The 24,619-nt window shown below is 38.1% G+C and overlaps 1 protein-coding gene across 1 annotated transcript in view; it reads left to right on the plus strand.

The window, feature by feature from the left end:
* The window catches only part of Vapa (VAMP associated protein A), a 35,050-nt gene extending 18,155 nt beyond the window's left edge, over nt 1-16,895 (plus strand). The window contains exons 2-6 of the mRNA XM_041631963.1: nt 1,031-1,183; nt 2,815-2,918; nt 3,533-3,613; nt 14,702-14,875; nt 16,134-16,895. Coding sequence (XP_041487897.1) covers nt 1,031-1,183; nt 2,815-2,918; nt 3,533-3,613; nt 14,702-14,875; nt 16,134-16,292 — 671 coding nt within the window. The 3' untranslated portion in view covers nt 16,293-16,895. The remainder of the gene's footprint in view (nt 1-1,030; nt 1,184-2,814; nt 2,919-3,532; nt 3,614-14,701; nt 14,876-16,133) is intronic.
* The last annotated feature ends 7,724 nt before the right edge of the window (nt 16,896-24,619 follow it).

Consider the following 24,619-nt stretch of genomic DNA (forward strand, 5'->3'; position numbering starts at 1 on the left):
ATTTAAATGAACAGGGTCAGAAGAAGGTGACTCAGTGTTTAAGGGAGCTTGCTGTAAAGCTTGGAGACTGATTGATGTTCAATCTTTGTAAACATACACTCTGAACACAAATAAGTAAATGAAAAAGATTTAAACAAAAATAGGTAAGATTTTATAATAGTTCTTGGCAAATAAAAGCAAAAATAAAATTGATTTTCAAAAGACCGTTTAAAATTGAGTAATTAAATGGTATAGGTTTATTGTTTTCTATTTGACTTGTTTTTAGTTTTCTACCTTCAAATCAGTAAGAAATTCTTGCTGTGTAAAGTAGACTGTAAAATCTGTTTGTCTTGGTTTTTCAGCCTAAAGTAAATAGGTTTATTGTCACATCTCATAGCTTATTTTTAAAAATGAGGATATACTGGTTAGGTAGAGCTGGATAGCTTTTTGAGTTCTATGTCCTTGCCATTTTGTTGAGTTACAGAACCAAAGCTCTAAGACAAAAACTTTGTATCTAGATAGAATATGACACACTGTTCATAAGTACTTAAGAAGTATGTGAGTGTGTGGAGTGAGAATCGAGAAGCTTAAGAACAGAAACTTTACTGTTGGCCTTATGGGTGTGAAGATTGGTGCTGGTGCAGACTGCTGGGGAACTCTTTGGGTCATGTGGCATGAACATCGTAAGAATAGAATTATAGCTAACAGGGTGGCTCTTGGGTGGAGGTGCTTGTTGCTGAGTCTGAGTACCTGAGTTTAGTTTCTGGTACCCACAAATGGGAGGAGAGCACCAACCCCAAAACGTCTTCTGATCTTCACACAGGCACTGTGGCATGCACTGTTCTTATGTACATCACACAAATGTGATAAGTAAACGTAATTAAAGTTAAAGAACTAAAATCATAAACTTATGCTTAGATTTATTATTTTGAAGAGAGAACATTCTTGTTTTCTATAGAAAATGGGGTTGAGATTATACTAACTTAATCTTGAATTCTGCTTTTCTTGTGAATCCAGTTTTAATTTTTTTCTCTTCTTTTAAACCTTACAGGCCCCTTCACAGATGTAGTCACTACAAATCTTAAATTGCGAAATCCATCGGATAGAAAAGTGTGTTTCAAAGTGAAGACTACAGCACCTCGCCGGTACTGTGTGCGGCCCAACAGTGGAATTATTGACCCAGGGTCAATTGTGACTGTTTCAGGTAGCAAGCAGTTCATGCCCTGCACTTTTGCAGTTTTGAATATTGTCATTTCATGACTTTTATAGTGTTTTCATCTGTTTATTATTTGGCTTCAGTTTTTGCTTAAAGGTGTTCTTTGAATACTTCTGGTTTTTTTGAGACAGGGTTTTTCTGTAGCTTTGGAGCCTGTCCTGAACTAGCGCTTGTAGACCAGGCTGGCTTCAAACTCACAGAGACTTGCTTGCCTCTGCCTCCTGAGTGCTGGGATTAAAGGCGTGTGCCACCACTGCCCAGCTGTTCTTTGGATATCTTGCCATACAAAAATTTTACTGAAACTTTCACTCATTTGTGTTTGGTATATGATTAATTATTGTTAATTTGAAACTTCACATCTATTTATTTCTATAACTCACCACCATAGTCTTTGTTCTTACTAGTTTATCTTTGAAAATAGCACTGTTTTGCTGTTAAATCATGTTCCATGCAACTACAGAAGTGTATTTAGTCTTTTGCTTAAAAATGTATACCAGTTTTGGCCTCCTTATAAAGTCAGATGAGTCTTGATGCCTTTCAGTGTAAATGCTAGTGGTGTCTCAACGTGAAAACTGCACTGCTGTTCGTCCTTTGTGTGTTGCTTACAGTGGTTTGTTCCATACATGGGTCATTTATTTTGCTGGTGGAGTCTGCTGGTGTTATTGAAAATGTCTTCTATAAGCTGTTCATTCTTTTTCCAGGCAGCCCTTCTAAAGAGACAGTACTGCTTAACAACATCTATCATGTTGTGAAATAGGCAGCAGGTCTGAGGATGTGTGTGGCTCTGTGTAGCTTACTTGTGAGAGAGCCTCAGACTTCACACAGACTTCTTTTTTAAACAGTGCATCTTTCTTTTTTCTTTTTCTTTTTCTTTTTTTTTTGAGGGGGCGGAAACAATAGCTCTCAACTTCTGCTAATTACAGAGGGAGCAGGAAAACACATGATTCTCTATTTGTCATGTCAGATCTTTGGGGGAGCATGGCATAGAAACATATATTAAAATCCCTAGTGATTACTGATAATACTCTGAAAATTTTAAGATAACCCTACAGCTCTTACATTCAAACACATAGAGTATTAAAATATCAAATTATATAAGTCCCATTGGAAATATTTAGAAGTAAGCCCTCACTACAAAGATGCCATATACATTTGTAATAGTTACTAATTTATTATCTCCGATCTTGGATTTGTGTTACATAGATTTAGCATCTTGATTGAACTCAAAGAGCCTTAAAACTTTTGTAGGCTGCTCAGATCTATAGGCATAAAAAGTGAATGCTGTTGGGATCTTAGAATAAAGTCTAAACATCAAGAAGTCATGGTTTCCTTTGTTTTCTTAAAATTAGATCTAAACAAAATACACCCTTGAGTAATTGTTTAAAATCCAGTCTAGAAAACCAAATTATATATTAAAACAGTGTCTCAGTTGTCTAAACTAAAATCAACACAAAAATGAATTTAATAATAACTGAAGGTAATAAAGTTGATTGTACATCTTGAGAATGAGTAAAATAACATTTGAGTTTTTGAACACATCTTGATTTTCTTTAAATTTGTGTTACTGAGGTAATAGGAGATAAAATGTCAAAGATAATGTGTCTTTTCTTTTTATTTAGTAATGCTACAGCCCTTTGATTATGATCCAAATGAAAAGAGTAAACATAAGTTCATGGTACAGACAATTTTTGCTCCACCAAATATTTCAGATATGGAAGCTGTGGTAAGTGTAGAAGTACAGAAATTTTTTTTTTTTGGGTTTAATAGTTCAGACTTTGGGTTTTGTTTAGCTCTTAGAAATCCTGATTTCTTTGCTAAAAATTAAATATCTGTTAGTCTGTTCAGAACAAAATTTGATTTAAAGAATGAAAAAGTCTTGAATTACTGCTTTCTTAGAAACATTTAGAAATGCTAACACGAAGAAGAAAGTCAGGTATTGCTAATGTCATTGCCATTTTTCTCATTACATTGTTTAATTGGGTGTTTGAGGGGGGCATGTGGGGGTCAGACGGCAGCTTGGTGGAGTTGGTTCTCTCATTCTACAATGGGTTCCTAGGATTGAACTTAGGTCATCAGTGTTGGCAGCAGCTGCCTTTGCCTTCAGAGCCAGCTCATGGGCTCAGGGCCAGTGTCACTTTAGTTGATGGTGATGGTAGGTCTGCAATTTCTAAAGGTGCAGTGACATGGGCAGATGATTGCAGCAGTTGGTGAGTACCCTAGCTGAGCATAGTGTTCTGAGCTACCGTGCTCAGGCTTCAGCTGTCCCTTTAGGTAAAACCTCCTTGCCACAGTCCCCTCTCATGTTTTTTTTTTCTCTCTCTCTTTTTTCTTTTTAAGTGGAAAGAGGCAAAACCTGATGAATTAATGGATTCTAAATTGAGATGTGTATTTGAAATGCCGAATGAAAATGATAAACTGGTAAGTAAAAACCATCAGGTAGTTTATTATCGGAGTCCTATTTTGGACAGAGGGTGGCGAGTCTATCTAATGAGATTTAAGTTTAAAAAATCTTGATAATGTAGTTTGAGTTTTATAGTATTTTATTTGGCTAAGAAGAAATAAATATTATTTGTTAGGTCCACATTTTAGGGTGGGGAGAAAGAAATCTGGCAATGCTCTCAAATCTTATTTTTTTAAAATAAGATGCATACAGAAAAATAATTAAGAAAGATTAGATTAGAACCTCTGAATAACTGTATCAGCATTCTTGGGATAAAATACAATTTATGGGGATAGGTGTTTTTTTTTTTTTCCAGTTTAGCCTTTATCAAGTATTTTGAGTATTTTTGTTTTTGATCAAAGTCAATTTTAATTTTTAGCAAATGGTGTGTTGTTGTTTATTGATTAGTATTCAGTAGTCAAGTTTTTGGACCTTAGGGATAGATGTGTTTAGTAAAACCAGACCAGTGGCTTGGGATCTGTTGGGTGGCCGTGGTTCCCTTATTCCTGTCTTCTTTCTGGTTTAAGAATCTTACATGTGGGTGGTTGTTTTGTCTCAATATATGTCTGTGCACCACTTGTGTCCTGAAGCCCTCTGAGATCACAAGAGGGCTTAGGACCCTCTGGAACAGGGGTTACAGATGACCCCTGGCTTCTGTGTTGGTGTGTGCTGGGGATGGAACCCAGGTCTTGTGGAGGAGCAGCCAGGGCTGTAAATCACTGAGCCATCTCTTCAGTTCTGTGGATTTGAATTTTTCCTGTAGTTTATAGGAGAGAGTGTTTTTTATGTGTTTTAAAATATAAAATAATGTGGGTTAATATAATACGGTTGTTAGTCTGACTTGACTCTTGCTTTGATCTGGTAACATATTTGCTCTGTTCAAAAGCAAACCATATTTTAAAAAGCTGAAATGAAGATGCTTTTGAATGTTAATTAGGTATTGAACAAATAAACTCACTGAATTTTCAACACAACTTTTTAAAGTGAATCTGAGTTATAATTGCCAAGAGTAAAAAGTGTGGTATGTGCTTTTTCATAATAGTTTCCTTTTTTTTTTTTTTTTTTCCTTTTTTTCTTTTGTGTTGGCTCAAACAATGTTAATAGCCTCCATTGTCCTTTGTATTTAACAACAGAAAAGGTAATGCTTATATGGATTGACATTACTTTAAAATTACATTTGGATCTTATTTTACTTGAGACTTCTAACCATTATCTTTATAATAGTTTACTAAACACAGATCTGTTTATCTTTCTTTAGGCTTTCACTATACTCTCTATTGAACAAGTTAAGAGTGAAAAATTCAATCTGAGGAAGTTAGAGCTTAGAGAGGTTCTTACTGCTTTAAAAACCAGCAAGGAATTGATAGGCCTAGAGCCCGTTTTCCAGACCATGAGGAAGAGCAGGCATATGGACATACAAGAGAAGCCAGCGCACAGCCATGGAACAAAGCACTGGGGACCCTGAAATTGGAACATCTGCTATAGAGTTTTTTGTTTTCTGTTTTGAAAAACTAGGCATTAGGCAGAAAATATGACACACACTGGTGAGGATATACACAATGAATTCATGCCCAGCTTTTTATAATTGATAGGTCATAAACACTTAGATTTTACTTGTCCTTTTTGTAGCCTAGAGAATTGGTAATTTCTTCTGTCTCAGCTTCCCTGTGCTGGCATCAAAAGGGTACCACCATTCCTGGCTTTATGTATAATATTAAGGCCCATCTTAGACATTTAATTTTATTCATTAACATGTGTATTTCTCTTAAATACTTCAGTAGGACTTAAAGGCCTACTGAAGAGTTCTAATATTTTGATGTTATTATGTCTTTAAATTTTAATGTATTCACATTCATTAAACTGTCAAGGCAGCATTCAGATTTGTCCTTCAGATGTCATTAAAATATTTTTTTTGTAGTTTGTTTGAATTGAGATGAAAAGGAAATCCAAGTAATACAGATGATTTATTTCTTTAACTTAGTGGCTTCCTTTTGCTTTACTCTAAAAGTAATAAATGAACTGGATTTGCCTGTGCTTTGCTGCATGCCAGATTATTTAAAGATTTTTATTTGTGTATGTGTTTGCCATGTACTTTGGGGTGTGGATCAGAACAGAGTGCTGGATCCCCTGGAGCTAGAATTATAGGCAGTTGTGAACTACTTAATATTGGGGTCTGATCTTCAGTCCTGTGTAAGAGCAGCAACTGCTCTTAACTGCTGATACACAGTAGGTCTTGCTGAATTGCTGAAACCTGGGTCTAGGGGAGAAAGTCTTGGAAAATAGGATGGAAAGAGATTGAGGATGACACCCAACCTCAACCTTGGGCCTCCGTGTGCATGTGCTGGATATATGTAAACTTACAAATATACCTCTGTCTGTCTGTCTGTCTGTCTGTCTGTCTGTCTCTCTCTCTCTCTCTCTCTCTCTCTCTCACACACACACACACACACACACACACACACACACATATTCAAATAAGCATTTGTGTTTAACGTCCTACAGTTACTACATTATTCTTAGATTGGTTGGGTAGGAGGCTCTTCAGGTTGGTTCTTAGGACATTTGACCCAAGCAACCACTAGTAACTTTCTTTAATTTTTTAGTTACATATATTACTTGTGCATGATAGGTTTTATTGTTGTATTTTCATGAATGTTCATTATATATTTTGATCATGTTCATCTCCCATTACCCTCTTTTTTCTAATGCCCAGTCATTAATTCCTTTTCTTTTCCAACTGTCCCTACTTCTGCTTTCATGCCTTTTTCATTACGGTGGTTGCAGGAGGACGGGTGCCATTTGTTTACAGGGCTTTGTTGACCTTACTAAATGATGAGTGAAAAAGCCCACGTCTTCTTCCAGCAGCAGTTAACCGGGTATAAGCACTCAGGATAGAAGAATGGGCTCCGTGAGCTTTCTGTGACAGGGTTTTGGCAGGCTCAACCTTGTGGGTCTCTTGTGGTGTAGGCAGTCATAATTGAAGAGTGTTGCATTAGTGTCCTGCAGGGAGATCAGAGCTTCCATTTCTTCCAACATTAACATTTTTTCTTTTCTAGAGCTGTGGAGAGGATGCTATCTATAGCTCATGTTACTCAGTAGTTACGACCTTCTCTTATAAAACTAAATCAGGGCTGGAGAGATGGCTCAGAGGTTGAGAACATTGCCTCCTCTTCCAAAGGTCATGAGTTCAATTCCCAGCAACCACATGGTGGCTCACAACCATCTGTAGAGGGTCTGGTGCCCTCTTCTGGCCTGCAGACATACACACAGACAGAATATTGCATACAAAATAAATAAATAAATAAATATTTGAAAAAAAAAAAAACTAAACCAAACAAAACTCTGGGGTCCTTTAAGTTGGTAGGAACAGTCTGGTCACTAGATGGACAATGACTTTGAGACAGAGCATTATGTAGACCTCCTGAATGAAGTTTTTTTTTTTTTCTCGAGACAGGGCTTCTTTGCAGCTTTGGAGCCTGTCCTGGAACTAGCTCTTATAGACCAGGCTGGTCTCGAACTCAGTGGAGATCCACATGCCTCTGCCTCCCGAGTGCTGGGATTAAAGGCATGCGCCATCACCGCCCGGCCTGAATGATGTTTTTTGACATCAGTATAGACCTCATTTGTAACTCTCATGGTCCTTAGTCTTGCTGATCAATTTTTGTTTTGTTCTGTCATTTTGGAAGACAGGGTCTCTCTGTACCAGCATGCCCAGAACTCACTCTGCATAGGCTATCCTCAAAATTGTCACAGTCCTTCTGTCCCGGCATCTTGGAGTGCTTGTATTTTAGGAGTGAACTGTTGATTGTCAGTGGGTATTTTTACATGTTTAGAATTCCCATTTAAAGATTCACATATAAGGTGAGACATGGTGGGGATGTAGCTTATTTTGGGTAGTTGGCAGGTTGAGCATACCAGAAGCCCTGGGTTTAATTCTAGCACCACCGAATCTCAAGTGGTAGAGGCCACTGGCCTGTAATCCCAGCTACTCCAGAGGTTGAAACTGGAGGACAGTTAATTTCTGGAAGTGTTCTGAAAAATACTTTTGGAAATATGATTCTCTCTCAAGCTCATTTTGCTCTTGCCACTCACCTGCAGATTCTACAAGAAATGTTTAATTAGTGTGATCTGAGAGGTGCAGTTCCGTTTGGTTACATGTCCTGTCAGGTGTTGAGTTTAATGGTGCATCATCCTTAATGGAAAATGTGAAACCTCAGATCACTTGATCTAAAGTCTTGATGATGAATAAAATAGGAAGTTTCTTGGTAATTAAATCTTTTTTTTAACTGTCTAGAAGTACACACAAAGCACTTTATCCATATTACTCTGTGATAGTTAGATTTTGCTGTTAATGTCCAGTTCAGTATTATGTATAGGTGAAGTTGATGAAGGTGCTAAAAGTCAGTGTCTTGACATTAGTTTTTTCTTAGCTTTTTACTAAAATTAAATTGTGTTTACTAAAATGAAATTTGTGTTTTTGGAAGTTTGGGTTCAAAAATCTGATGCCGAGCCGGGCGGTGGTGGCGCACGCCTTTAATCCCAGCACTCGGGAGGCAGAGGCAGGCGGATCTCTGTGAGTTCAAGACCAGCCTGGTCTACAGAGCTAGTTCCAGGACAGGCTCCAAAACCACAGAGAAACCCTGTCTCGAAAAACCAAAAAAAAAAAAAAAAAAAAAAAAAATCTGATGCCGAGATGCAGTTTTGTCAGTTTACTTGAGTTATGGTCTTGTTGCTCTTGCATAGCTTGCAAAACTGAGTAAAGACAGATGGTAGATTTCCAATTCTGCAACATCATAAAAATGTTACAAATGGGGCTGGAGATATGGCTCAGTGGTTAAGAGCACTGACTGCTCTTCCAAAGGACCCGGGTTCAATTCCCAGCACCCACATGGCAGTTCACAACTGTCTGAAGATCCAATTGGAGGGGATCTGACACCTTTACACCAATGCACATAAAATAAAGTTAAATAAAGCATAAAAATATAAAAAAAATGTTACAAACAAGTATGTTGGTAGTGTATATTTGTTAGAATATACGGTACAGAACCAAATAGTTTCAGCTTTTAATTACTCTTGTGACACAGTAAATTGACTTATTTATTTGTCTAATGGGGCTGGAAATTTAACTCTGGTCCTGCAGCATGCTAGGTATTGCTCTATCACTAAGATATACACTAGGGCTGGTTTATTTATGAATTAACTTAAAATATGGTGCAGTTTTTTAAATTAAGTTGCTGGTAACAACTACAGTTCAGTATATGACACTATATGATGGCACATAGAATTTGTATTATCCTTGTTTAGTGTATGAAACTGGTGAAGTCTTTGTAGACATTCACACATTTTCCCTGATATATGTGCATTGTGGACTAATTGTGGGACTCAGTCTCATTAATAGCCACCACACCTGACTCAGTTACTGGTGATATTTTTAAGGACTGAATGAGGCTATACTATTTTTCAACTTTTATAATCTGTTCCGTCTGATTTTGATTTCAAAAACATCTAAAGCCTTAACTCTACTTGATATTTTCCATATTAAGTAGTGTATTGCCCTCTACGTAACATCTGATAAAAGTTTCTGCAAAAACTTTTGTTTTAGATGATAAGAGGGCTGAATGGAGCTTTTTTATAAAGGCATTTTATATTTCAAAATACATGGAATTTTTGTTGGGACAGAATAGGTTAGATGTCTATTAAATATTATTATTTTGTGCCAAGCTTTTTGAATTATTTCTTAGCTCTATTAAGAGAATTTGAAAGGTAAGTAGGGAACTGTGGAGTTATGGTAATCTAACGACAGTGTTTATTATGTGAATCTTTGGGTTTTTATTGGCCTTGTGTATTTGAGAGGTAATAGGATCCCTGACTATAAAAGGCGTACGAATCATTAGCGGTTTTTAGCTTTAATGGGACAAACTTTAGTGTTAAGTGTTACCAAAGGTAAGAGAATATGAAACTGAATATTTTTCAGGTAATGACAAGAATGAGTTTTCTTTAAAAGTATATACATTTTGTAAGTGAAGGCATATAAAAGACCATACCTGATTTTGTGAGAAATAAAAGCTAGTGCAGAAGTGTTTTTTTTTCTTTGATGTTCTGTTTCTGATGCATTATATTTATGGAATGTCGATGTTTTACAGGCTAAAGCCATTTCTTTTAGTCATTCCCAATATTATACAGGAGAAATCAGTTTGGTATGAATCTGAGAATATTTTTCCAATGCTACCTCAGGGTAAAACTCCACCAGGGATTGCTTCAACTGTCACTTCAGTGTGCAGCATCAGCAGTACAGTTGCAACACCTGCCAGTTATCACATGAAGAATGATCCCAGGGAACTAAAAGAGGTGAAGCAGGTTTGTCATAGGAGCTAACAGAAGTAGGAGTCTACTAGTGTTAGTAAGTTAATGTAGATATCTAAGCAGATAAGAAATATTGAGTATATTAAATAGTTAGAATTCTTTTTTTTTTTTTGAGACAGGGTCTCATGTTGCCTGGGTTGGCCTTTAAACTCACTCATTGTGTAGCCAAGGATGACCTTGAACTTATCCTCTTGCCTTTATTTAATAAAGCACTGAGATCGCAGCTGTGAGGACTACACCTGGCTCTGCTGGGGATAGAGCCCAGGTGCAAGCAGTCTACTGACTGAGCTTCGCCATCCCCAGAATTTACATTTTAAACTGTATTTAAAAACAGTGAACTGAAAGGAACAGAGACAGCTCAGTTCTGAAACAGCGAGCAATAGAGTCACTGTTGTTGAAAGTAAAGAATATTAAGTTGGTATAATTTTTCCTGTGAATGAGATTTGGGGAGCACATGATGGAGTTGAATTTGTAGCTTGTTTGAATTAGCACAGCAGATACATAGTAAGTAGTGAAGGTAGGAGCTGGCAAACACTTTTCAGCAAGCATTTGTGTTTGTAGGAAAGAAAAAAATACAAGAATGGTAACTTTTATAACTGTCATTGTTTACTTATAATGCCTGGATTTAAAAAAAATTGTGACTAAAAATTAGGCCTTAATTTGACTGTGTATATATGTGTGTTTGAATGCTAATAAGATTAGGGTAGCTGAGTTTGTTGGTGGAATGGGTGCGATGTAATTCTTAGCATTTGTTACTTACTGACAAGTTTAGAAATGTTATAATTAAGATTAATAATTAAATGCTATATGTTCTTATACTTTAATTTGGCTTAGAAGGAGAAATGCATACAATAAGGCTTAAAAATTTTTTTTTTAGTTTAATTTTATATGTGTGGGTGTTTGGCCTGTTTGTTGTATATATGTATGTGTATGCCTTGTGCCAGGGGAGATCAGAAGAGGGCATAAGATCCCCTGGGACTAGAGTTACAGATGTGAGTTACAGATTGTGAGCCACCATGTTGGTGCTAGGAATCAAACAGGTCTTCTGGAAGAACAACCAGTGTTTTTTTTTCCTCCACCGTACCATCTCTAGCCCCCTAAAAAGGCTTTAAAAATATCTTCTATTAGCTGCACCTTTAATCCTAATTCTAGGGAGGCAGAGCTAGGCAGAAAGCTCTTGTGAGTTCAGAGGCAGCCTGTCTATATAGCTAGTTTCAAGCTAGCTATGGCTGCATGGTAACCTGTCTCCAACATACAAACAAACCTTTTATCTAATTTCTAGTTATGTTTGGCTTTATAATTTGTAATTATTTATTTATGCTGATCATGGGCCTAGAGAAACCATACATTTGCTGTTTGTGTAGGAAAAAGAATTCAGAGAGCATTGTTTTTCAGATATTTCAATTCACAGATTAAAACTTTAATTCTGACAGTATAGCCATAGTTTAGGTATACATCTTTATGTATTGACACCCTTTACTCAAAATAGTGACCTAAAAATGTCCTTTAGTTCCTTTCTTCTCAGTGGAAAATGTATAACATATTGGTATGTTGTCTTCTTGACACACAGTCTTGACTCTTAGCTTGTTCTTATTTGAGGTGTTAACATGATGTTACTGTTGGTTTGTAAGGGTCACAGCATGTTGAGTCTTTTTTTCCCTTTTTTCTTCTTCCTTTTTTTTTGTGTGTGTGCTTATTTCATGATCCTAAGAGCTATCTTCTTTCTGGATCAATCTGAAGGAACTTTAAAAAGAGCAAGCTGGTTTTCTGCAGCCAGTCTCAATAATGGAGGTTCCCATTGGAAGTGCCTAGTCACCTGTGTAATGTTCCTCACAGATGACTCAGCTTCCCTCTTGACCCCCAGCTGAGCTAGGTTGTGCATGTTTATACATCAGAAATGCACAGATTAGATTCTTCGCATCTGCTAGGCATTGTGAATAGTTTTTTTTTAATATTTATTTATTTATTATGTATACAATATTCTGTCTCTGTATATGCCTGCAGGCCAGAAGAGGGCACCAGACCTCATTACAGATGGTTGTAAGCCTCCATGTGGTTGCTGGGAATTGAACTCAGGACCTTCGGAAGAGCAGGCAATGCTCTTAACCTCTGAGCCATCTCTCCAGCCCGTGAATAGTTTTTAAACAGCTACAAATCCCAAACAATAGGAAACTGCCCTTCAGACTTCTACAAATGAAGTGTTGAGTGGTTTTGTTAGGTACCAAATGGAGTAATGAAATGTTGTGTCACTTTAAGTAATTAAAAGATTCATAAAACAAGATGCACACCTACATTTTTATATTAATGCTGGCTCTTTTAATTTGTAGTACTTGGGATTGAACTAAGGACCTTAGTACTGGAGGATAATAGGAATAGTAGTTTGTTTTTTGATTAATACAGAAATAGTGGTTGCTATGTAACGTGTGTGTGTCTGTGTGTGTTTTGATCTCGATATAGTCCTGAATATTACTATGTAGACAAGGCTGGCCTTTAATTCATGGAGATCCCCTTTATCCGCCAGGATTAAAGGCATGCACTCACTACATCCCACATATAAATTTTTTGAGAATTAAAATTTTTTTATTTTAGAGTCATTGGGATTCCCCTCTCTCCCAATATTAGTTTTATATATGTCATCCTGTAGTCAACATTGGGCTAACAGTATGATTTTTCTCTCAACTTTTGCCCCCCAGTACTGGGGTTTGACCTTAGGTATGTGAGACAAATGCTCTAAGCCCAGTACTTTCTTCGTTCTTAAGCAATTCTTGAGAACTCTGTGTTTGCCTTTTGTTGAATATTGCCTCCTTTACAGAGGGAGGCACATGTCTTCCTTTTTGAAAGTCAAGTTGGATTGTGCGGGATGGAAATGAAAACTCATTTTGAAGTGGATTTTAATTGTTGTCAAGAAAAAATAAACATTTTAGCAATATATCAGGTACAGGTTTTTTATGTCAGAGATGGCCTTGGTTGGGCGTTGGCAAGATTATGGTAAAGAATAGTGTCAGCAAGAGAAGCTTAGCAAATTGAGGTAAGCGTCTCTTCAACTTTGAAGGAAGCTCCGCTTCTCAACTGTGAAACTTGCAAAGTGGGAAAATCTGCCGACAGGTCAGATATCTAGTGTTGTTCATTAGAACCGCTTGTTGCCTTCACAATGTACTGGCATAGGCAGCCTCAGGAGGAAAGCTTGGCTTACGGTTTGAGGGAACAGTTGAGTCTGGCAGTGGTAGCTGGTAGTCACATTGCGCCTTCAGGCAGGAAACAACAGTGAGTTCCGGTGCTCAGATTTCTTCTTTTATTCTGTAGTCCATGTAATGGTGCCACCTTACTTAACCTAGTATAGAACATTTCCAGGCCCTCCCATAGGGTTGTTGACAGTCAGTCCTAGGTGATTCTAGACCTGGCAGCCAGATGGATATGCAGTCTCTGATCTTGGTACAAATGACTACTATCCAATGTCATGAAATTTAATTTTGTAAATGCCTTGATTAGCAGTTTATAGTTGGATAAAGCTTGCCTTTATCTTTTATTTTTATTTATTTATTTTTTGTTGTCAGTAGCAAACCCAGGGTTTTCTGTTTGCTATCAAATGCTCTTTTACTGACTTAACCTCCTAAGCAACCTAAATTTTTAACTGCTGGAAATGTAAAATGAAAAAGATGACTGTGCTATGATGGTGTGTAGTGGCGTGAATGATGTTGGGGTGAAGAAAACAGTTTAGATTACAGACTTCGAAACACTGATAGTGAGAAGGATTAATTTGGACCTTGCAGTTTTGAAAATTGTTTTAATTTACTTCTTAAATAGTACATCACAATGGATCACACTAACTGGACAGTCTTAGAATTTGAAGACTCATTTGTTTTTTTTTTTGTTTTTGTTTTTTTTATTCTTTTTGGTTTTTCAAGACAGGGTTTCTCTGTGGCTTTGGAGCCTGTCCTGGAACTAGCTCTGGAGACCAGGCTGGTCTCGAACTCACAGAGATCCGCCTGCCTCTGCCTCCCAGGTGCTGGGATTAAAGGCGTGCACCACCATCGCCTGGCCTGAAGACTCATTTGTGTGTAAGACCACAGATCACTTCCTCCACTCATTGCAGTGATCTGCTTGTCTCCCTTTCAATATTTGTATCTTTTAGTTACTTTATTCCATTAGTAGACATGAGATTTGTTTTGGCTGAATGTTCTTAGGCAGCTGCAAATTTACTGGAAAGATTATCAGGCTGTCCTGTAACTTCTAGCTCCTAAAACCTCTTTTGATTGCAGAGTCAGACCATTGGAAACTACCTGGAGTTAGTCATTCCGTGTATTTTCCTGGACTGACTATTGTTGGCCAAAGTGTGTGTTTAGGGGTAAAAATAACAAGAGAAATGGCTCTCCCAGCTTTTGAAATTCTGGAGGAAAGAATGTAAAAGATCAATTATTATGATACCTTTTAAATACTATGTTAAGGTAAGTGCCAAGGGTGCAGGAGTAGAGGAAGTAGACTTTATTTTGGTTTATCTAACTGCTGGTATTTATTGACATACTCCACTGAAAACTGTCTACAGGTACCAGTAGAGTCTATTTGGTACTAGTAAAGTCTTAATAATTAGTTCAAACTTGTCACCTTTTTAGGAAAATTTTTAGAAAAATGTAGAGTTTAGATTTTTATTAGTTAAAATCCATAATTGTTTTTAGCTAAAGATTCCCAATATTTTTGAAATACAGAATGATATGGAACCTAGCAAAGCTGTTCCACTGAATGCATCCAAACAAGATGGACCCCTGCCAAAACCACATAGTGTTTCACTCAATGACACGGAAACAAGGAAACTGATGGAAGAGTGTAAGAGGCTTCAGGGAGAGATGATGAAGCTGTCAGAAGAAAACCGACACCTGAGAGTAAGTTTTCTGGGTTGGGAATGAATGAATTGGAATCACGGTACAAAGAATGTGTTAGTGTCTTTTAACAGTCTCTGTATGTTTATATTTAATCTTCTTGCTAATCTAATTACTTAACACATTTGATTGCTCTTACTACCTGGAGCTAATTAGTATAAGACTAAAGAAATGAAGTTTCTGGAAATCCAGTGATGGAAATAAAATAGGCATATTTTAGTCTTTTGACTTTTGATAGGATTATATTCCTGATAAACCCATTGGAAGGTGAAGTTATCCCAAGTTGAAAATGCACCTGATGCATATAACCTTAACTACACAACACACTAGTGCTGTTTATCCCCGCAGGCTAGGACAGTAGTGTGATGCTCAGAGGATAGAGCACTTGTCTCTACCCTAGATCAGAATTGACAGTACAGCTGGCAGTGACGTCTGTCACTTTTCACACCCTAATATCAGAGTAGGAAACTGAACTGTAATGAAGTTGGAGATGCTGTCTAATTTCCCCAGGACCACCTGACACATGCTATCATACCAGCTACCTGCTTTAAGAACCTGTTGCATTTTAGGAGCAGCTGCATCTCAAAAAACACAGGACTATCAGAAACCTAAACCTGGGACTTTGTGAGACCATTTCAGTAAGAAATTCTTTTACATGGAGTAAGGAAGGACTTTAATACAAAGCAGCAGTTTTCAGTCTAAGCGAGAGCTTCCATGGTAAACCTGTCACACATATCTTACTGATTTTAACATATTAAATTCCTTGGTAATGGTTTCTCACCCTAAAATATACTATCCACCACAAAATATGCCCTTGTGTGTCTTCCATGTGGGTTTCCAAGTTGTATTGAGTCAGTGAACCTGCTGAGTGTAGTGTGCTATTGCTAGTCCTTGGCTAATAGCTGTAGCCAATTTAAAATAGCACAGGGCATATGAGAAGTAAGAGTACATAGTTTTCTAGGAGTACACTCCTCAGCTTCTGTTTTTAAAGTCAGTGTTATTGAGATGTAATTTACATCACATGAACGCACTCATTGTGATTGTTCGGGCAGGTTTCTAGAATTATCCAGCTATCACTTTAATCCAGTTGTGGAATTTTTATAATTCCACAGTTTCCCACAGTAAATAGCAGTTAATTCTTGCTATTTGTAATCATATACATCTACTGATCTCCTTTCTGTCTGTAGGAACTTACAGCTCTGGCAACTGACCTGTGTGTGGTATTTGTTTTAAAAATCTCTTCTGTGTATTTTCCCCCCAGGATGAAGGTTTACGGCTTAGAAAGGTAGCACATTCGGATAAACCGGGATCCACCTCAGCTGCATCCTTCAGAGATAACGTCACCAGTCCTCTTCCTTCTCTTCTGGTTGTAATTGCAGCCATTTTCATTGGATTCTTTCTAGGGAAATTCATCTTGTAGAGTGAAGCATGCAGAGTGCTATTTCTTTTTTTTCTCTCGACCAGAAAAAGATTTGTTTACCTACCATTTCATTGGTAGTATGGCCCGCGGTGACCATTTTTTGTGTGTACAGCGTCATATAGGCTTTGCCTTTAATGATCTCTTACGGTTAGAAAACACAATAAAAACAAACTGTTCGGCTACTGGACAAATTGTATATTATCAGATCATCACTAGCAGATGTCAGTTGCACATTCAGTCCTTTATGAAATTCATAAATAAAGAATTGTTCTTTCTTTGTGGTTTTAATAAGAGTTCAAGAATTGTTCAGTCTTGTAAATGTTATTTTAATAATCCCTTTAAATTTTATCTGTTGCTGTTACCTCTTGAAATATGATTTATTTAGATTGCTAATCTCACTCATTCAGGAAATGCCAAGAGGTTTTCTGTGGGGAAATGGTGCCTCTTACTGTGTAAATTTTCTCCTTTACCTTTGCTAATATCATGGCAGAATTTTTCTTACCCCTTGTGAGGCAGTTTGTTGACTGAGTTTTTCATCCTTACAATCCTGTCCCATGGTATTTAACATAAAAAAATAAAACTGTTAACAGATTCTTGCTCGGATAGCTTGTTTGTGTTTGCCATGTCATTGGGGCTGGGATAGGGTGGGGGTGAGCCAGGAAGTTTCCTCTGCAACAGCGGGACTTTGTAATGTATACTATAGTCTGTGTGAAACTCTTCCCAGTATTTCACTGCTTGCAACTGGAAAGTCTTCAGTCTATTTGAAGAAATAAATAGATACAATTTCAAGGTAATGTAGATAATTTGGGAGACCATATTAATTTTAGGAAATATAAAAGTTATAATTTTAATGGCTTTTATGTATGCCAGCCGACTATATCATTGTTCAGTGAACTTTATTCTTAATCAGAGATTTTTTTTTTCCCCCAATTTTTTTATTGGGTTTTCGAGAAAAGGGTTTCTCTGTGGCTTTGGAGCCTGTCCTGGAACTAGCTCTGGAGACCAGGTTGGTCTCGAACTCACAGAGATCCGCCTGCCTCTGCCTCCCGAGTGCTGGGATTAAAGGCGTGTGCCACCATCGCCCTGCTGGCTCTGTATTTCTTAATAGTTAAAAACAATTGTTTTCCTGTTTTGGAAATCAGTATTACAAGCAAACCTTGGGGATTTAGTTTTTGAGTCAGAAAGTGTACCCACCTTTCAACTGAGCATAGTTTAATTGCAGGCGAATTTGCATTCTCAAACTAGGTGTTGGTTTTGTAAAATTCTCTTGGAAAAGAAATGGGGTTGTGGGGGCTTAATTTGCAGTGAAGTATGTTACAGTTCTACACATATCATAAAAGAGTGACATGTTCTCAAGTATTTAGGTTGCTTGAGTTTCTTGGATTATAGATAATGTATTATATTCTATGATGACTTGTAACAAAACTTCCTGCTTGATGTAGCAGTTAACTGAAAAAACAAAACAACAAAAAACCCAGAAGTTAAGGCTTAACTATTACTAGCTTGCTTCTGCAAGTAATGTTCCTGTTGTTGTGTGTAGTACTGCCACAGTACGTTCCCTCCCCTCTACTGGGAGAGCATGGTAACAATCTTACATTTTCATCCTGTAAGAATAGGGTCAGCAGCTCTGGGTTTGAAAATCTGTATAAAATCACTGTCAGTGGTGATAAGTTCAAGCTTGCTTAAACTACCTTTTAGAGAAGAAAAAAAATCGTGTTTAAGAAAATGCTCCCTGCAATTTTGTTCTGTTTTTCAGGCTTTTTTTTTTTTTTTTTTTTTTTTTTTTGTAGCTGAAGAGTCTTAAGACCTTACAAGGGGCTATAAGGAGAACTTCCTGGTGTCTCACATGCTCTTAGAGACCGTTAAAACCAGAAATCTGGTTTCCTGGTTGTAGCTGTAAAGAAATAAAGCATTCTTAATAGAGACTTCATACCATAGGACTACAGGCTACTGTTCTTTTAGTGCTCAGGCTGCGGTGTCTATTGGTGGTTGTACAGTACAGTCTAGGTTTTACAGAGTATGTTGTTCAGAGCCTGGTTTTGAGGTAGATTAGCCTATGTCATCTTTTGAAAATAGACATGGGCCTCCTAACTGCCTTTCTTTTATAGGAGACTTGATTTTTTGTTCTTTTTAATTGCTCTGAGAAACATGATCAAATTATTTCCTTTCCAAGTTCTACTTGGAAAGAATTCCATCTCCATTGACAGATGATATACATTGTCTTTGCCTTTACATGTTAGAGTTTTTACTTAGTGTATGTAAACAAGGGAAAAGACTAGAACTAACACTGAAATTAGTCTAGGAAGGCCTTATACGTGACACTAAAAACACTGCTGTCCCTAAGTTGTTTTTAACCGATGTATCTTAATTTCGCACATTCTTCTTGTGTTTGCAAGAAGTTCCTGTGTTCTGAGTATATGCCCTGCTGCCTTTGGGAAGGACACTGGAAAGTCCTTCCAAAGATGGAAGGTCACAAATTCTAGTCCAGCTTACAATTTTTTTAAATTTTTTTTTTTATGATTTATTTATCTTTATTTTATGTGCATTGGTATGAAGGTGTCAGATCCCCTGAAACTGGATTTTCAGACAGCTGTGAGCTGCCATGTGGGTGCTGGGAATTGAACTCGGGTCCTCTGGAAGAGCAGTCAGTGCTCTTAACGGCTGAGCCATTTCTCTAGCCCCCAGCTTACAATTTTTTTAAATAAGTATTTTAGGATTTTCTTTGGTGGTGATGTTAGCGTGGTGTTGCTTTTGTTCGTTACTTTTGAAAAATACTCCATGTGGGCAGATTTTAACAAGTCACAAGCAAACAAAACTTGACCTTTTTACAAGATCAAAATTGTGGATAAATTGTTCAAAGATGTAGTGAAATGTTATTTTCCTTTTCACATTAAAAACAAAGTCATTTGAACAGTCTGATGCTTATGAAAGGAGCTGAGTTTCAGTGTGTGTTTGCTAGTGTGTGAGAAGGCACACCTGGAGAGTCACGTGCATTTTAGCAGTGGCATCTTGGGAATGCCTAGTTGTCTAGGGCTTGCTGGGAGGTTGAGCATTGATTACTAGGGAAATGACTTGTAAATAAATACTCTTCATACATTTCTGGTTGCAGAAGTGCAGTTAAAATGAATAAAACCAAGTATGCAGCCTACCTTTAATTGCTCTGTGCCTAAGAAAATCAGAGATTATATACAACTATTTTTCTGCTTTCCCGAAGAAAGTGAGGGCAAATTATTTTGCTTAAGGGTGTGGACATTTCACGATCGCACCTTTGATTGGCCTGAAGGTCACTTCTACTTAATTATACCTTTCAGTTACATTTCTTTTAAGAACTGTTTCTTGGTTTCCAGTTGCTCTTATATGTAAGAAACTTGGAAATTACTTTTCAAAAAAAGGAAGCTGGGAGTTATTTTAAATATTTCGTACATATGCTTTGTCCTACAGTCCATGTTGTTAATAGAGGTTTTTAATTTCAAATGTAAACTACCACTGCAAAACACATAGGAAGCCCCATGAGCTCAAGTTGTAGTGGTTTTTGTGGCTCCGCTGAAGGTGGTCCCTATCTTTCACAGCTGAAAGTGTTTTTTTTTTAAAGTGTAGGCTGCTTTTCAGAGGTGCTTTTATATGCCCGTTCTCACCTGTGTTTGTCTACCTATTCTCGCAGATGTGGGGAGAGGTGGTTTATGGAGAGATTGGTCTAGAGCTTAACATGCTAGGTTAATTTAGTTAGATTTAGTGCTCAGGAAGGGAATTGTGCTCTGGTTTTTTAGAGGTCTGTAAGAGGTCCTTAAAAAAGTGGATACTGGCTGGGCGGTGGTGGCGCACGCCTTTAATCCCAGCACTCGGGAGGCAGAGGCAGGTGGATCTCTGTGAGTTCGAGGCCAGCCTGGTCTACAAGAGCTAGTTCCAGGACAGGAACCAAAAAAAGCTACGGAGAAACCCTGTCTCGAAAAAAAAAAAAAAAAAAAAAAAAAAAAACAAAGTGGATGCTGATAGTTGCTTTTAATGTCCTTTGGTTTCAAAATTTCAGAATCTTGCCCTTTTCCTCCCTGTTGGATTCTCGGCTGCTGAAGAAAGCCAGCATGCAAACTTGGTCCTTTAAGATGTAGTGATTTCAGTTGGGCCCCGTGCTGCAGGTCTGTACTCTGACTCATAAGAAGCTGAAGGGCTAGAAACACATGCTCAAGCTGTGGCTGGACTACAACAGAGTTCAGAGACCCCCTTGCCAAAATAAAAGGCCGCGTGGAGGTCACTGTTCCAGGTGTTCCCAGGGATGCCTAGCATGCATGATCCACTACGCTGCCTTTCTTCAAGTGGTTATTTAATGAGTTTGTAGTCAACATTCTTTACTATTTAGTCCCTAGCAAATTCATACAGGGTCTTCATGAGATGAGCTCTGCACTACTGAAGAGATCTGTTTCACGTTGGACAGTCAGGTTTCCTAACTAGGTAGAAATTAGGTGCAGAAAATGTTAAATATTTTGTGTGCTATTCTATCCAAAGTATATTGCTAATTTATATAATGTCAAGATAAATATTAAATTTGGGACAGTGGTTCATTTGAAAGAAGGTAAAGATTAGCTCTTGAAGTCAAAAGGATTTTTTTTGTCTCCCCACCCCCTTTTGCCAAGAGTTTGGGGTTTGGAGTACTTTTGTCATAAGTTTGTGAAACTATGAAACTTAAATTTTAGTGAGCATGTTTACTAATAAGTGAATTGTCATCCCTCTGAAGGAAAACCATCTAGGAAATCAATGGGGGTGGCTTCTTTATATGTCTTAGGAAGCTACAGCTACTTAGCAAAAATCTGTTTTCTAGTGAGGGAATGGCTCAATAGAAGTCTCAATTTGGGAGCTGATGAAACAGCTCAGGTCAAATGTTTGCCGTGCAAACCTGGTAATCTGAGCATCATATCCAGAACTTACAAAAGATGCCCCTCTGCATATGCACATCCCTTCCCCACTAATAGTTTAGATTAAAATAAAGCCGCAAATTTTGAGTTGGGTGAGATGGTTACTTTACGGAAGGTGGCAGGGTGGAAATTTCCAGGAGGTAAGTTCGTTGCTGGTAAACTTATCCTCGATGATGAACATTTTTAAAGGTTCTCAGCATGAGATTTCTGAAGTGACAAAACTTGGGTTAATAAGTTTTGCATCTCAAGGTTAATAGGGTGAGGTACACATAGATGGGTGGAAATAGATAGTGCTTATGTCTCCAACAAGTACAGAATTCTTCCCATCCCACACTCTGGTTTGGTAGTCCTAAAAAGTACACTAGGTGGCAGTAGAGAATGACGTTACGTATTTGCTCAGTCAGTGCATTTCCCATTCCAGTAGGAGAACAGTGTGAACTGATGGCTTCCTTAAAGTTTTCCTCAGCTGTAACCATTTATTTTTTGTATTTGCTTGAAAACTTTCAGGGGTCAGTATTATCAAAGGTATACTTGAGGCCTTTAGGTTTTGCAGAATGAAATGCATAAAAATCACATTACTAGAAAATTCAAGGCTGAAGACTTGATTTTACCTACAATTTCCATAAGTTCATACTATTAGGTAATTTTTTATTATCTGGTATTTATTTGTATTAGCTTAGATATTACTGCAATAATACTGAGTTTTCTCTATGCTCAGGGTGGCGCTGGAGAGTATGGTAAGATTATTTCATATTGAAATAGGTTGGTGTAGGGGAGTTCTGGGCAGTTTCATGTCAACTGGACAGAAACTGGAGTCATCAGAGTAGGTAGCCTCAACTGAGAAAACGTGTCAAACTCAGGCTGTAGGCAAGCCTTAGGGCACTTTCTTAATTAGTTACTGGTGTGGGAGGGCCCAGTTTGTGGTGGGTGGTGCCATCCCTGGCTGGTGGTCCTGAGTTCTATAAGAATGTGGGCTGAAGAGCCAGTAAGCAGTACCCCTCCGTGACCACCGTCTCACCTGCCTCCAGGTTCCTTCTGGGTTGGCTTTCCTTGGTGAACTGTGATTCAGGATTATGTAAATTGGATAAGCTCTCCCTTCCCTAACCCTCTCCAACTTGCTTTGATCATTCTGTTTCATCACAGCAATAATAACACTAAGATAGGGCTATTGCCAAGAAGTCAAAAAGAAAGTTGTGCCTGGTCATCAGAGCCTGGGCTTTTCATAGCAGTGAGGTGTGGGAGTGGCTTGGAGGCCTTGGCCTTGAGGGCGTCCTTCGGTCTCAACGCTAAGGAGTACAGAGTTAAAATGGTTGAGTTTTGAAAATCTCAAATCAAGGAATAACATACCTAAAGCACCCGTGGTTGAAAACTTGAGATTGGTCCCAGTGTGGTTTCAGAATTTTGGGCACTGAAATTCTGTATAGCTGGCTTGCCACCCAGTTAGTTGGCTTGAATATTATGATGCCAATGATAATTAGCATAGAACTTTACTAAGTCTGAGAGTGATTATGTTGGGAACGACGCCTCCTGCTGTGACTTAAGGCTGAATGAAAATAAGTTGCAGCTCTGGCTTTCTCGTTTTACTAGCTTTGGCTTTAGGTAGTTTATTTTGCTTGTCTCAGCTGCAAAGAAGTAAGCCTTTGAGCTGGGTGTGTAGCATGGTGGTGCATGCTCAACATTCAAGAGGCGGGAGCTCAGCCTTGCAGAAAAGAAAGCTTAGAATAGAGGCTTGCTAACTCAGCATTGACAGGTGGACACATGAGGTGGGGAGTTGTGGTTGTTTAGTTAGGTTAAAAAGTAAGTGCCAGTGAGGCCATCTGAAACTGGGCACCTACAGAGAGGCAGCAGGGATAACCATCCTGGGTTTCAAGGATCAAACAAATTTGAATTTGGATTTCAACCATTCCCACGAATACTCATGAGCCCCTGAGTAGTTTATGAAGCCATTCCAAGGTGCAAGCTTTCTCATTTTAAAAAGTACATTTTTTTTTTATTTTATCCCTCCTGCCCCGTGTGTGCGAACGAATGAGGGGTTCATGTGGCAGGGCCATGTGTACAGGCCAGAGGACCACATTCGGGAGCAGTTCTACCATGAGGCTTATTTTCCAGCACTTTTACCCACTCATCTTGCTGCCCAACACTTCTGAGTTTTATACTTTTCTACCTAACCTTGTGTTGTTATAAAAACTTAGTTTTAAAATTATATTTTTACTTTTTTTAGTCATGTAGGCAGGATGTTACCAGAATCAAAAACCCAGAATTTCGTGAAGGTAAAGGACATTATTCTAGGAAATGTGAAAATACTTAGAGAGGCTCACAGTGATACCTGTGAAGAATGGAATGTACACTTTTGCCTTGTGATTCTTAAACATGAAGGCGGCGTTAGATCACACTAGTCCACTGCTGCGAAGTCGCATTTCCCACTTTCTGCTAGCCAGTTTAGTCTAGGAATATGAAGTAGAAGATGGTCTAGAATCTCTGAAGTTATATGTAGCATGATAAAATCTTTTTTTTTTTTTTTTTTTTTGATTTTTCGAGACAGGGTTTCTCCGTAGCTTTTGGTTCCTGTCCTGGAACTAGCTCTTATAGACCAGGCTGGCCTCGAACTCACAGAGATCCGCCTGCCTCTGCCTCCCAAGTTCTGGGATTAAAGGCGCGCGCCACCACCGCCCGGCGCATGATAAAATCTTATACCATCCATCCTGTTCACATTAGGATCGGAATCACCCTTTGTCTAGCATGTCTGCGTTGTACACACTACGTGCCCATGAGAGGCAGGTAGTGGGCCTCTCAGCTATCAGACAGTGCTTGTGTTCACGTCTTTCTTATTTTACCCAATATTGGTCCCAAAGAACAAGAGCAGTACAAAGTGTGCTGCCAAGCCTAGACAGGAAGAGCAGAGCGTCTGGGTGGCTCCCCTGGGAGTTGTAGCCCTAAGTTTAGGCCAGCTTGCCTTACTGCCCCCTTCATGACGGTGCAGTGTGTACCTTCAAAACCATGTTTTTTGCATTCTGTACTGTGAAACAGAGCACCCACAATATTTAATACTGTTATAGGATAAGTTTTGTATGACTTGATTTTGCTCAACTGTAGACTGAGCATGTTTACCAAAGTGAGGCTAAGCTATCATGTTCCCCCAATAGGTTAACAAAATATATTTTAACTCACACTTTCAACTTTTGATGGGTTTTAGGTTATAATTCTGTTACTTTGTGGCGATTCTGCATATGTGGAGTTCAACACTGTCTTTGATTTCAGGCATATGTTGGGGTGTATTCTATAGGTAAGTTTGGAAATTAAAGTATGTAGTAAGAAAACATTCTAGTAGCTTCCTTCCCAAAGATAAAGACAACTCTTTAAAGACCTAGGTGCATATCATAAATATACATATGCATTTGTGTGTTTGTACACAATTATGTT

Source organism: Microtus oregoni, unplaced genomic scaffold (assembly GCF_018167655.1).
Source record: "Microtus oregoni isolate MIOR12 unplaced genomic scaffold, Mior012 000038F_ref0000394, whole genome shotgun sequence".
Taxonomy (NCBI): Eukaryota; Metazoa; Chordata; class Mammalia; order Rodentia; family Cricetidae; genus Microtus; species Microtus oregoni.